This window comes from Hesperophylax consimilis, chromosome 11 (assembly GCF_061612785.1).
Source record: "Hesperophylax consimilis isolate HC1 chromosome 11, BYU_Hcon_1.0, whole genome shotgun sequence".
NCBI lineage: Eukaryota > Metazoa > Arthropoda > Insecta > Trichoptera > Limnephilidae > Hesperophylax > Hesperophylax consimilis.
Window position 1 is genome coordinate 20,114,509 of NC_142846.1, and position 15,924 is coordinate 20,130,432.

General features: G+C 34.4%; 1 protein-coding gene across 1 annotated transcript in view; it reads left to right on the top strand.

Annotated features, from left to right (window-relative positions):
- The first annotated feature begins 1,389 nt into the window (after positions 1–1,389).
- Positions 1,390–15,924, top strand: part of LOC149419894 (uncharacterized) — a 76,445-nt gene continuing 61,910 nt past the window's right edge. Inside the window, exons 1-2 of the mRNA XM_089637367.1 lie at positions 1,390–1,517; positions 11,453–12,045. Of these exons, the coding sequence (XP_089493493.1) occupies positions 11,960–12,045 (86 nt within the window). The 5' untranslated portion in view covers positions 1,390–1,517; positions 11,453–11,959. The remainder of the gene's footprint in view (positions 1,518–11,452; positions 12,046–15,924) is intronic.

The window sequence follows — 15,924 nt, forward strand, 5'->3', positions numbered from 1 at the left end:
AGAAAACACGGTTCTTTGAAATAATAAGATTAGCAAATATATTTAACGGGTGTAAACTAAATAATACGCTTTAAAAAAATATGTATTATTTTAATTTTCTTTAAAAACACACTTTTCTAATTTGTGTACCTATGTTTCTATTTATATCCTTAGTTTTTGATTATTCTTTAAAAAATCATTAGAACTAACTGTAAATACTCCTCCCATAAACACGAGCTCCTGGAGCTCAACTTACGGAGTAGTAGAATAATAACGAAAAAATTAAAAAAAAAATAATTTAAAAAAAATAAATAAAATAAAAGGAAATCAGAAAATGAATTATAAATATTAAAAAATACAAAAAAATTATGCATTCACTGTGGAATGGTAAATTATGATTCATTCATAACTGTCGGTTTGAACGGCTGTACCGAAATAAATAAATAAAATATCATGATGTCCGTACAATCTTTTCTAAAAAATTGAGAATATCTCGTGACATCTTATCACGTGAAATACAATGGTAATCGTGGAACCTAATGGGATGTGGACACGGTCAAGCGGCTTGATCGCAAGCACGTAGTTTATTGTCTATGGCACTTTGTGTCAAGCATTTTGACCGTGTACCGAAGCTGGCTTGCAAGCATTGCGCAATTCTACGTGCTTGCGGCGAGGCTTGATGCGAATTTATATTTTTGTGGGAATAGACAAACGACAATAGACAAATAAATATCACGTATCATAAACAATGATATAAATTGAATAAAATTGTTATAAAATAGGTACTTAGTTATTGTTTTTGTGTTCAATTTGTAGAAATCCATCTAATTTAAAAATTTTGGAAGTATTTTAGTATTTTTTAATAATTATGACAGCGGTTTTCAAGGTCATTAATAATCAAACTGTAGAATAAATAATTTTCTGAATTTTCAATGGAGAAAACATATTTTTTGTATGAATACCGCACAAGATATTCATACAAAAAATAGCTGTAGCCTGTAATACACTTTGCAAATGCTCATGGGTAAAGCGGTACCTTAACTTGTACCATTCTTGACACCAAATTCGTTTCTTTTTATTATTTTATTCAAACATAAAGCTGACGTAAGAGCCAAGAACGCTTTGTCTTTGACAGATTCCATTTTGCCGCGAGTCACGAAATGACAGGAAGGCATAGAAGTACAATACATAGACCACCACGAAATCACAGGAAGGCGTGGCCATGCTTGACGGAGAGGCTTGATGCGGGCTGTCAAGCCGCTAAGCATAGACAATAATAGACAACAATAGACAACAATAGACAAAAAAACTACGTGCTTGCGATCAAGCCGCTTGACCGTGTCCCAGTCCCATAACACTAAATTAGGTACTAAAGTAATTTTAGTATTTTTTTCTCTGGCAGTACTAACTGTTGCCATTTTATCCTACCGATACCAAAGGTGTCAAATTGAAGTTGCTTGAATTTCAAGTGCGATTTAAGTTGAGTTTTCGTGATGTTTTTTAATCGGAAAATATGTTTTATGCTATCCACTTTATTGGTAAGTAGTTTAAAATTTAATTTCATAACTGTGTACAAAGCATTTTAAATTCTAACCTTTATTTTGTAAAACAAATATTGAAGCCAGAACCAATGTGTTGTGACGCGACATATCAATTCAACGGATAGTAATATAATTAGAATTAGGGTGAAATTATTACAGAACGTACTTAATCTAAATGCAGCAAGTGGGTATGCGTTGATGTTTAAATCAATTGAAAAGTTCGTATGATTATTATCTTCACGGAATACTGACGAGCATAAATAAACCACTGACCTGGCGAGTTGTGTTCAGTTTATTTTGATGTAAGATGGAGATGAAATTTTAGGTAGGTACCTACCTTCCTATTGCGAACTTCAAACACATGGATATTTAAATATGCATCAATTTGCGCGGAAGTCCTCTTTTCATAGGCTAGCTTTAGACTTGTAAGTTTTTTCGTAAATTTACGACTTCTAGCCAATGGGCATATTGGATTTTCTAAATGCAATATGCCCATTGGCTAGAAGTCGTAAATTTACGAAAAAACTTACAAGTCTAAAGCTAGCCATAGGAATACATTATTTCTATTTTAATTATTGGTTTGCTCTAAAACCAGTTTGTCTAAATATATAGAAAAAAATAGGAATACGATAAATACGCACTAATTAAAAAAAAAATAATAATAATGCAGTTTATGTCATTGGCCTTGTGTAGATGTCTAGTGCGGTCTAGTGCTTACAAGCGCTCCTCTGTTATTTTCATTCTATAATATTAACATAATTATTTTTAGCCATTAGAAAGTCTCCATTCAAGGACATTAACCACTGATTAAGGCGAAGCTTAATGCGAAATCACTATTTTGATTAATCTTTATAACGAATTGGCGTACATTATGAAAACCAAAAAATATGCTTTAGTTAAATTGAAGGTTTTCCTGTCGCTTCACTTGAGTAGAAAACAAATAAATAAATAAATTACTGAACAAAAAATATAAATGCGAACTACTACAAAAAATATTTTTTCAATAGAAATGTATGAACGCATAAACGAAACAACTTTTAAAAAATACAGTTTTATAGCTAAGATTATCTGTGACAATTTCAGTTGATTAACTTTTTTTGCTTTCTTATAAAATTATTTAAAAAATCAGTAAAAACCAGTTTTTTGCTTGCAATCGAACGTTTCTAGACTCCGTTTGTCAAGCGATTTTAATGCCTATTACCTACGATATAAGGTATACCAAGAATATACACATTTTTGGCTTGTAGCTTCCTCTTAACATGTTTTTTATGATTCTTAGCTAATATTTGTCCGATACTTGTAAGATATTTGTAAACTTTAATTTGTTATTTTTAATATTGTACTTAGTTTGTAACTTCATTGCTACATATTATGTAATGTTCTTATTAGGACGTATTATATAACCACTTTATATGTACTATTTTAAGTTAAATAACTAAATAAGTTTCGCGCCTACCAAGCAACGGCTCCATATAGGGATTTATTTTTGAGGTATTGTGCCGTGTTGCCTTCTTCTTTAACCAACGTTTCGGGCACCATTACAGAGTCCTCCATCAAGCAGATGTTTTTAAATATCTGTAAAAATAAGTTATATATACACATCTGCCCTCATACGATACGATGCGATTGTACCACCCCAGCCAGTAGCACTCCTGTCCCGGTGCGACCGGTACACCAAGGGGAACTGATTTGTTAGGACTTGGAACACGTGCTCTGAGGATTGTAAGGAGGTTGGAGTTTAATCGACCGGTATACAGGTAACTGGTTCATCTTGTCTCTTCTTAATCTTCTTGCTTCGCCTTGGCTCTTTTTTTTTTATTTTTTTTATTGAAACATATAAACAAGGTTACAATTTTATAACAATATAAACACCAATATTTCAATTCTCTTCTATTTTACATATATTTGTATCTTCTCGAATTTTCTTACGTTTTACCGCCCCTTATTAACTCTTCTAGTCTCTTATTGCATCTTCTCGCCCCTTCTTGGCTCCTCTTGGCTCTTTTTGCTTCTTCTTCAATCTTTTTACTTCTTACCGCCGCTTCCCGTCTCTTCTGGATTATTTTAGTCTTTTCTTAGCTCTTCTAGTCTCTTCTTGCATCTTCTCGCCCCTTCTTGGCTCCTCTTGGCTCTTTTTGCTTCTTCTTCAATCTTTTTACTTCTTACAGCCGCTTCTCGTCTCTTCTGGATTCTTTTAGTCTTTTCTTAGCTCTTCTAGTCTCTTCTTGCACCTTCTCGCCCCTTCTTGGCTCCTCTTTGCTCTTTTTGCTTCTTCTTCAATCTTTTTACTTCTTACCGCCGCTTCTCGTCTCTTCTGGATTCTTTTAGTCTTTTCTTAGCTGTTCACGTTTCTTATTGCATCTTCTCGTCCCTTCTTGGCTAGTCTTGTCTCTTCTTGAATCTTTTTACTTCTTACCTTCGTCTCTTTTTAGCTCGTCGTGCTACTCACTGCATCTTCTCGACCCTTTTAGGTTCGTCTTATCTCATCTTGTCTCTACTAGTCTCTTCTTGGCTCTTCTAGTCTCTTTTTGATTTTCTTCTCCTTCTTGCCTCTTCTCACCCCTTCTTGGCTCGTATTGTCTCATCCTGGGTCTTCTTGTATCTTCTTACTTCTCACCGACCCTTCTAGTCTATTCCTGTTTTCTAGCCGACTTCTTATTGTTTCTTCTTGCCTCTACCTGACTCTTCTAGTATTCGCGAAATACCTATATACAATAAAAACCTAACAAAGAAAGTAAAAAAATATAATCTCTTCTATTCACAAATTTCGTGTACGAACAGAGGAGGCTTCTCTCGACATGAAATGAGTAATACTCGACGACGATGACATGACGATTGTTAAGGCGATGCACTACGTCGTGTAATATTTTAAATTGAGCCGCTATCAATAACAACCCTTACGTAGATGGCGAAAAGGTTTAAATTCCCGCTTAACACCATCCGCCTGTTTTGATTTACGCAAGAAAAAAACATGGCCAAAAGTGCCTTTTATTTTATTTTGTGGATGTTCAGGCATAAATATTTAATTTTTTTCGATCATTTTATAAATAACTTAATTTGCCACATTATACAAAAAAATCATAACCGAAAATGGGTTCGTAAGTAGGAGATTTTGAACTTTAAAGCAGTTTTCATAGGCCTTTACATTATTTTTTCTGGGCTTATAAAAAGACTTATTAAAAAATACTCGATTATTTCAAAGGCCAAGATGTATTCTACTCGCAGTATTTAATTAAAGCATCTGAAACATTTCTAGGCGACCAAATTTCCAAACCAAAAACACATGATTTGGCATTACTACTTATGGCATCGCCTTAAAATAACAAAGTAAATCAAGTATTACTCGTTGCAAACAAATTACTTTGCAATAAGACACCGTGACACCCCGCACTACGTCTCGTGGTCCAACGATTTCATCATCTCTGTCTCAGGATAATCGTAAACCACAAATATTCAACCAACAAAGTATATTCTCTTTATGTATGTCATCTGAAACAAAAACATAAATATAAAAATAATATTGCTTATCTGTTTTATACGTAAATATCCTTCAAAGACAGCTCACTGAAGAGGTCTCAGAAATCCCGAACTAATTGCACTGATTGACACTTGAGGTGAACGATTTTCAGCAATCTCTTAATAAGGGCAATCTTCTAAACGGATTAAACAAACCAGGAGCGGTTGTACCACGTCCGCTGTGACGGGGATTCACGCGCTTCTCGTGTAAACACATCTGCCCTGATGATGGAATACTTTTGGCCGTGAAAATCTCAAATCATACCCCTCGGCTACATGTTAAAATGTGTTGTCCTCAAATATCCTATCTTACTTATTTGTAATTATTATAATAATCGTTGTCCACTGATTTTGTTGGTATACAGTGAACGTTGACTGAAATATTCCTTCAGTACTTACCTACCATTCAAAATGAAAAGCACAAGCAGAACTCGCTCACAATCGCCGTCGAAATAACATACATTGGTCGACATTCTTATGCATATCTTGAGCAGGTTGCCTTATATTATGAAGCGTCTAGAAATGCACACATAAATTGGCTGCAGAATGGACGACCTACTGAAGGTCCCATCATGGAAGCTAGAAAAGAAACCAGATTGCTTTTTAAGAAAAAATATAAGAATTGTCAAAGAAGCTTTGAGCAGAACAAAATGGACAAAATAGCGAACAGCTTTGAATGCAAGAATTTTTCATCTTTCTGGAATAAAACCAATGCCGTATTGAAAGCGAAATACACCGCACCGAGCCAGATTGATGGAAAATCTGTAAATAAAGATATTGCTGAAGTTTTCAGAAATACATTCTGCTCCGCACCAGATCAACCGCAAATAATGGTTAAAGAGATTGAGACAACAATGCATCAACCAGAACAACAGCCGTCCATCGTCATATTACCTGAGATGATCCAGCGAGCAATAAGTAACATGGCAGGAGGTAAATCTGCAGGTCACGATGGACTAGTGATAGAACATGTAAAGCATGCGGGGGAGTATTTAACAATACTGCTTGCCTCTCTCTTCACTGCCATGATCGGCCTCGGACACATTCCGAAAGAGCTGTCCAAAACAATAATAATACCGATCCCAAAAAGCCGCCAGTTGAACTTGACATCATCTGTTAATTACAGACCCATATCTCTTGCCACAATAATTGCAAGAATCTTCGAAAAGGTCATCTTAAATTTAACGGAAGACAAGCTCAATACAGAGGATTCTCAAATGGGCTTCAAAGCTGGATGCTCTACTGATACGGCCATATATAGCATGAAACAAACAATCGAATACTATAAAGCCAGAAAAACAACGGTGTACGCATGCTTCCTAGACTTAAGCAAAGCCTTTGACAGGGTTTGTCATAATGCGTTGTGGAAAAAACTGACCGAACGACAAGTTCCACCACAAATTGTCAATATATTGAGAACATGGTACAACCAACAGGAAAACTTTGTCAGATGGAATGAAAGCCTATCAGAAGCAGCCAAATTAAAGTGCGGCGTTAGACAAGGAGGCTCAATGTCCCCAGTGCTTTTCAACGTATATATGGATGAACTTAGTAAAACACTGAATACAACAAGAATCGGATGCCATATTGCCGGGGTATGTATGAACAATATTAGCTATGCAGACGACATGGTCATACTAGCTCCATCGATAAGAGCGATGAGAAAACTTCTGGCAATATGCGAAGCTTACGTTGATAGTCACGGGCTGATGTACAATGCTAAAAAGTCATCCCTGCTGATATTTAAAGCAAATACTGGTCCCACTGTCATTCCACCCATACGTCTCGACGGGGCCAACCTGACAATTTGCAGCGAAATCAAATATTTGGGGCATGTCATCACCGATGACCTAAATGATAAAAAAGACATAGAACGTCAAAGAAGAGTACTGAGTGTGCGAGCTAACATGCTTGCCAGGAGATTCAACAAATGCAGTCCTCCGGTGAAGAAGCAACTTTTCCAAACATATTGTATGAGCTTCTACACTAGCGAGCTATGGACGACATACACACAAGGCGTCATGAACACACTCCGAGTACAGTACAACCACGCATACAGAGCCCTATTTGGCCTCCCCTGGCGATGCAGCGCCTCACAGATGTTCACCGAAGGAAGGGTGCATGGGTTCGCTGCTTTGATGCGCCACAGAATAGCCGGGACGAGGCAGCGCTACCAGAGATCGGACAACACTCTTGTCCAGGCCGTTGCCCAGTGGCAGGGAGCGCCTCTACACCGGAGATGGAGAATTTCACTGAAGCCACCATAAAGACCTAATGTGCACATCAATGTATTGATTTTTTATTTATTATTTTTATTTTTATTTATTTCTTTATTCATTTTATTTTTATGTATTAACTTAAATGTAAACTTTTATGGCAGGCAGAGCATTGCACACACCGCTCTGTCCAGCTGAAATAAACATTATTATTATTATTATTATTATTATTATTATTCTTGAGTCTCGTCGACGGTACATACTTAAATACGCCAAACCTCAAAATTCATTCCACTCGACTAACGAGTGGGTCGAACCACTCGTTGGTCGAGTGAAATGACTTCGCCGAGAATCGAGACCCAGATTTACTTTTTGACAAATCTGGAAAGCCTGGTTACCGCAATCCATCCCTTAACTTTTTCATCGAATATACATAAGATAATGACCGTATATGCCACTCTTTATGACATTCATATATTATTTTCTTTTAACTCTTCAGGCCATATTTTGACAGAAGGTCGGAATATTTCCGCTTTGCAATAAAATCCAAATAAGTGGAATAAATATTTCTAAACATTATTAAAATATTTAATGCGAACATTAAAGAAAATTAAAAATTTCTCACCTTAATTTTCTTAAAGTAAAGTTACTGAAAGAAAAAAAAACACGCATTTTATTAGAAAATGTATTACAAACGTTACTGTCTCACTTTTATATTATGTCATAAAAAAATATGTAATGAAAAATTCACTAAGTTTAATGTTTTTTTCAAAATGGGTTCTGAACCTTTGTTTACATAAAGGTTCACATTTTAATTCTTCTGTGGTTAACGTCTAGATTTGAACATAAAGCCTTTTATTTTCTCTTTCTAACACCGTTTAGATCATATTTCTCATCATGGCAGATACAACGATTTCTATGAGGCCCTATGAGTTGTTCCCCAAAGCGAAAAAATTAGCCTTAATGGTTAAACATATTCATACTTGCATGTGGGTACTGTGGGTAGTACTGTGGCACAGATTACACACATATTACGGCATGTGTTTTGTGTAGCAGTAAATGGACTAAACCTCATAATATTGACAATACTGTAATTCCACTAATTCCTGCTAATATTGTGTGATCATCACAAATAAATATAGCATTACACAAATTAATTTTATCATCACCAATATCAAAATCATAATAACTTTCAATCTCACGGTGTGATAATATTCTCCCTATTTGCTTTTCATTAAATCTGTTGTCCTTTCTTTGATTCTTCAAGGATAGTCAGTATATTAAATTTAATGTGCGTAGGTACTGTTGTTTTCGTACCAAGCAGAACCTAGTACTGAATCGCACCTTTTGAGCAAACACTCAACATAGGGCAAAGCCTAAACATCATGGCTCTGAAACAAGATTCCACTGGTTCGATTTAGTAATTTTTTCTATTAATTTATAGGTGCTTTCAGTCTGGCTGGTGTGATCATTTCTAAGACTTACTGAACCTGAATAGTGGAATTTATGCAATATTAATAATGTAGTTACATATTAAACACATTTCTGGCGGGAAGTTTTGCGCTGGCTCCGGGAGAAAATTAGGTTCCGCGCAAATTTCTTTAATTTGTTTTAAATATTTAATCAAAATTTCTACGTAGTAATTCAGCATACCCAAGCTATAAAAGTACTAAACTAAAATCTAATAATATTTGAAATGCAACTTAATTAACCTTGTAATATGTGTATTACGGTCCGCCTATCGGTATTTGCCCATACCTGCTTTCTTTAAATACGCCTGACATCTCTCACTCGCATGCACATTTATGTAGGAGTTGAGTGGGGCTGAACAGAGATAGAGATTCGAATCGGGTTTCGCGGTCATAAAAGCCTCATTCCAGGAATTTAATTATTACAATAACCAATAATATACTATCCTTTTATTGAAATACCGATGTAAACGAAAGGCACGAAGATAAAAATAAAAAAGAAGACTTGCATTACGATTAATTATGTTCATATAGTTACCTTTACAAAGAGATTGGTAAATAATATTCATATAAAAACATTGATTAATTCCATCTTTTTTGCCACTGAAATGAGGCCCGCGCAAAAGGTAGAACTACCCTTCCCTTCCCCGACGTTAAGCGTCAATCGACCGAACGGGTAGAACTACCTTTCCCGGCCGAAGTGTGTTAACACAGACAGAAAGCAGAGTGAGATAATATTATATCAAATATAGAATAAACTTAATATTTTTGTATAATGATATATGTACATATATTATGGAGAAATACTTTATGGCTTGTCCGGATTTGAAAAGATTCTTTTTTATAATTTGATAATTTTAAAAATGCACAACACATAAATACCTAAGTACATCCGTTCCAATATTGAACATGTCACAATCGTATGCACATGAACATTATTTTGCAGACGGTTTGTTTATGATAATATTATGATAATGCTTCAAGTGGTTCGAGTTCAACGCTTTGAGGAAACATGCTAATTTAATTCCAATGAATCGGTCGTAAAACGGAAGTAATTCAATATGATTATTTTTATCAGCTTGTCCGTTAAGTCTACGAAATTGAAGAGATTGATGAATGTCTTTTTATTTATTTATTTATTTACGCCCTAATGGGCTTTTACAAAAGTAGTTAACAAGTAATACAGTTGTGTTACATAGTTTACAATAAATTATGATTTTTGATTAAATTAAGGTAAATTCAAATTAATAGTGTGGATTACGGAAAGCTAAATATGTATTAAGGAACATATACATATAAAAACAAAAGTGTATTCACTACGGAGTTGTGAATTCATACATCTCAGTAAAATGATTAAAAAGATTTAGTTTTATAACTAATACGGAATCTTTAAGCATGTCTACAATATTCCCAAATTTATTGCCAAAATGATGTAGTCTATTTATAGGTGTAGAAGGTGTAGAAAAATGTAGCACTTTGCCTCGTATTTCTAGTCGGTACGTAAAATTTTATTTTGGCGAGAATTTCAGGGTTGTCAATGGAATTATTATTAATTTTATTTTTATTTTTAATTTTTATAATTAATTTTATTTTATTTTTTAATTATTAATTTTTATCTTCAATAGACAATTTAACAGCCTCCTTAGCTATGAATCCGGAGGTTGCGGGTTCATATCCGGGCGTGTGCAAGTAAATTTTATATAATTAATTTGTGTTATTTCACAATTTATCAACTAATATAATATCACCAACTAGTCAGCATGCCGTTATGCCAAACAACTCGGTCTCGAAACATACAGCAATAATATACATTATACATAGTATATTATGTTTGCGGCACGTTCAAGAGTGGTAGATACTTTCAGTATCGCCCTTATCAAAGACCACCATTCATAACATTGCTTGAAGTGGCTTTAGCCTTGTTTGATGACCAAATCTGAATAGCCAGGTACTTTCCCACCTTCCTCTAACTCATCACCCCCACTACCTTCATCCTCCTAAACTTATATATAGAGTAATTTTGCTACTCTAAGTTCACAACATACCCCAATAGGGGACATTGATTGGCTTTGGACGGTTAGGGGCATTTGGTAATCTTGTGCGGTACTCACATTAAAAAAATAGGAACACAAAATATAATATTACCTCTCATTGATTTGTTTTCGATATTACACTATTACATCAGTTTTTTTTTATTATTTATTTATTAAAGAACTTACTTCTTCCGATAGCAATGCACACGTCTTTTGAAGAGCTTAATGGGACACACAATCCTAATGAGAATGTATTGTGAGCGATATGCTAAAATAGGCCAAGCCACGAGAATATATCGTGGTCTGTCACAGCTAAAGCCTCCTTTGTAATATGCCCTCACTTTCACTTGTTCCAGGAATCTTTCTCTTGCATTAAATAATTTAATTTTTCCTCCTAAAGCAGTCTTGGATAACCATTGGCCCATGTACCAGATCTGGCCTGCGTACTATTTTCATTTGACCTGTGCAATTATATCCCATAAAACTATTGCCAACGCATGTCCAAAAGACCTCGCACACAGTAACAAATTGAAAAAAATGGGAAAGGAAAAAATAAGATGTGTTGGAAAAAAAGTCCATCTGCTTATTTTAGATGATGTAATGTCCGACAAAGGTGGAAAGAATGACGTTATTTACAAATATGCCGTTTTGTCTTTATTTATTTTGTTTAATTGTGTGTGTTTTTTCTTTCGTTTCAGATCAGCAAATTACCAAAAGCTTACTCTTAGTTTTCATTTAAAACGCGCAAAAGCGTCTGATAATTTTTTTGTCATTTTATCCATCAAAAATTAAAAAAATTTTAAATCCATTTTAATACCAGCATCAATATTAATTATTTGAAAAAAAACCTATTTTGAGTTATCTTTGTTATTCGCAAAATTTAAAAAAATAACGCGTGATAAGGTTGTATATCTTTTCTTATCGGCGGACACCAGCAGAGTTTACAAGATTGTGTCTGGTTGACACTAATATCTATTTATCACACCTCGACAAGAGTCAAATTAAGTTTGTACAGTTGTCTGCCGGTGTTGCGCGATTGGCGTGTTCTGTTCTATTCTTTATTTGAGTATTTGAATTCGCCGACATTCACGGAGCGTTTTGCTGCCAAGTATTTAGACGTCTAGCGTCGCTCCGAGTGAACGTTCAATTCAAATATAAGGATATTTTCCTGAGGTGAAGGTTAAAGAGCGGGAAATTAAAGCAAGATGGCGCAGGATCCAGAGAGGTCACTCTCTTCCGGCATCTCGCTGCCCCAGTGGATGAAGACGAAGGTCACAGATTCCAATTCTCGGTGAGTTACTTTTCTAAAAATGTTTATTTGTTTGGTTACTTGTGTGCTGTGTATTTCCTTCTACTACGTAACATGTGAGGTAATTATTACACCTATCAAACGTGTTGTTAGTGTTTGTTATCCTGTCTTAACATTTTGATCGCATAAACGTCAATTTGAATGTTGTTTTCGATATTGGCTCTAATCTTACTGTTTTTTTGGCACTGCGCACTAAAATGATGTAGTTTTATGTACGTATGCTGTTTCTGCCGGTTCTTTTATGAATAAACGTTTTCGCATTTCGTCATTATTCATTATATATTATCAAGACGAACGCAGGTGCATGAACACGTGTTTTTGTTATTAAAAGTTTATCAGGAAACGGCCTAAAAATCCCGGTTTTAGACGGGTTACCTATATTTAGCAATACTTATTTTTCTCCGTGTATATTATGACTGGATAACAAACACAAGTAGAATTTATTATTACCTAGTCACCTAGTATCATATCTATGGCAAGATTAGCAAGGAGTGTAACATACTGCTTACACGTATCGAAATGTCAACAGAGTCACCTTTATTTTACATGGTAATATAAACCACTAGCTTCATGTTTATATCGCAAAGTGCTTGTATATTTTGAGATGTTTAAAATTGCAATAAAAACACAGGTACATATTATACACGGTGTCCGGAAACTCGTAGTACAAGCGGGAAACTGGAGAATCTACACCACATGGGGAACCCAAAAAAACATAAAGTTTTTTGATTTGAGCATTTTCACAAAAAAAAAAAAAAAACCAAAAAAAAATATTTTTCGGCTATTTTAGGGTTAAAGTTTTTTCTGGTGTTTAGGGTTGAACAACAGATGTTTTAACCCTGCAGAGCAGAAATATTTTATGATTACACCCGGGTTAAATGAAGGGTGATTTCAAAATAATGCTTCAAATCCGAGTTTCTTCATTTGTTTTACTTTCAAATAGTTTTAATTAGTTGGGTACTTTGATCTTCAGTAATATTTTATAAGAATTTGAATAAAAAAAAAAAAAATAAAAAATCAACTTCAAACTCGATTTACTCGATAACGAAAGCTCAAATCAAAAAAAAATATACTACAAAATCGACTCCAAATGTGATGTAGATTCACCAGTTTCCCGTTTGTACTACGAGTTTCCGGACACCCTGTATAAGCTTCAGTATATTTATATGTTCAATCATCGCTACAATGGACACACACGTGTCGTCATGTACTTGTTACTTTTAGTGAAAAAATATTTAATGTCAGTGAAGCAGAACCTTTTTAACAGGAGGATTAATATCTCGGGCTGCATAGATTATATAAGTATTTTTACAGTATAGATTATAAGTATAGTACACTATACGAGTATACAGTACATTTTCGGTATAATTTGTTACAAAAATAATATCATCAGAGTTGACTCCCTTAAATTACTACCAAAAATGCAAATGAAATCGAAAAATGTCTTATGTATGTTCGAAGCTGATTTTAATCAATAACCCTTCTGTACATTCATCACATATGCTAAGTTTTCAATGTTTTCTGTGTATTTCAAATGCGTTAAATACATCTTATTTTTTAATTTTCCGTAAAAAAATACTGTTTTAGAAACTAGATAAAATAATCTTTCCGGTCTATGCATTTAAAATAAACCTAACTATTTACAAATAATAAAATTTTAATATCAAATTGAAAAATATTGTCCAAAACGCCAACCACATTTTAACTTATTTTTTTACAGTAATCAAAAAAAAATTGAGAGAACTCGATATTTCAAAAACACTTTCATTTTGTTTGGGGAATTTGTAAGAAAACTGTACCTTCACTTTTACCTCGTTCATATAAAAAAATAAGAAATAATTTTTATAGTTAAGCGGTACGATAGCGGCGCGAAATATGAAATATTTATTTTGGCTAATTTTTTGGATTGTATTAATTGATTCCAGTATAAATATTTGAGGCAAACTGGAAAGAATTATTATTTTTCTTTCTAATGTCAAAAAATATGTATTTTCTCGTGATCGAAAAAAGATAAAAATACTTAATCAAATCTATAATAAAATATTGACGCCCGGTCATATATGACCCTCAAATGCTGGAGGGGTTAATGGTCAATTATATTCCCAATACAAAAGAGTCAGCAATGTAAATATACCAACGCAGATTATTTACTAGCTAATAAGCCCCTTGTCTTGTGGTATTATTGCCGTGACCCTGTCAAACATAAATATTTATATACCTACTATCTCTACTTCATAATTTTACCCTTCATTCTATAATGTTTCATAATTTTACATTATTTTGTTAGAGATTCAGATTGATTGTTTATTTATTTATTTAAGTGGTCTTTTATTACAAAAATAATTAATAACAATAATGCTTAATGTACATTATTCCCCGTGGGTTTATTAAAACTTATTACGGGAAAGACAACATCAAACAATTAGAACGATATTATTTTTACGTAAGAATAAGTATTTAAAAGGGAGTTCTATGAAGAGTGTACATAGATTATAAAACAGACTATAGACAAGACTTACAAACATTTCACAAATATTAAAAAATGTTTCTTACTCGAAGTTTTAGGTTACTAGGTAAAGCCTGTGACAGACCAGGCTATTAACGCGCTATATTTTCGTATATTGGCCTATTTCAGCGTATCGCTTGCAATACATTCCCATCGGTAGTGTATGGCGAGCGATGTGCTAAAATAGACCAAACCATGATGCGTATAGCGTAATGTGTCGTATACCTAATGTGTTGTAATGCGTGTAAGCGATATATTGTAAGGAGTTAATTCCAAATTTAGTCGTGTTAGTAGATGACGATAAGTGTATTTGATATTGCTATCGTGCTTTGTGCTGGAGTACATCGGAATTAAAGGCTGATTAAGTACCTCTCCAAAATAGCTCTTATTTCCTACTTCGCTGCGGGATTATTTATTATCTTGACCTTTATCGAATACATATTTGAATTACCTTTCGACATTTTGTGAATAATATTTTACAATTTTTTTGGAATTTCCAATTCATTAAGCACCTATCTCAAAGATCTCTTTCCAATATTAGCACAGAATCCAAGCTAATGGTCTCTCTACTCTCCACCTTGAGATAATTGACTTGACCTCAACTACACATTATCTGTTTCCGTTGGCCATATTGTGTATAATATATTCGCTGTTATTTCCGTCCTGTGCTCCTATTGGCTCTTAGCCGACACACCTCGCCCTGCCTTCGCATGATTTCTACTTATTTTAGCCACGCGCGTGCTAATGTCGAATACGCTAGTTGCCTGTTGCCATGCGCTGTCACGTCTCACATCCCTACGATCAAATCTAAGTTTCTCAAACTGATCTGGTCCGCAGTCCCGTTTTATGGATATCCGCCCCCTTAGCTCCCTTAAAGAAAACTTTTTTGCTGGTATAAGAAAAACAAAAGTGTTTTATAATCCGATTTTTGTCAACTTTGTCCTAAAATTCCAACTTCGGACTCCATTCACTCGAAACCTAAGTCTCAACCCAAAAAAGCTCTACCACAAAATCTACCTAGTTTCCGGACAACGTTTTAAATCACACTTATATGGATTTCTTACGATGGCATTGCTGTATCGTATCAAATGATTTTTTTGTAAAATATTCAAGCAACCATTTCTTTCCAACGGCTTCTTATTGCATTCTCCGCCACCTAGGACGCCATCTTTTCTCCTCTGAAGATGTTGCCCACTTTGGGAATCGCTGAGACTAAACGCATCCCAATCGCAACCGATCGTTGATATGTCACTCCGTTGCGTTGGACTTTTGCTTGCACCAAGTTGTGTAATAATGTTTTAACGAAGCTTATGGGCCACGTGATTATCAATTTATTTTTAAATCTAATTTTTTTT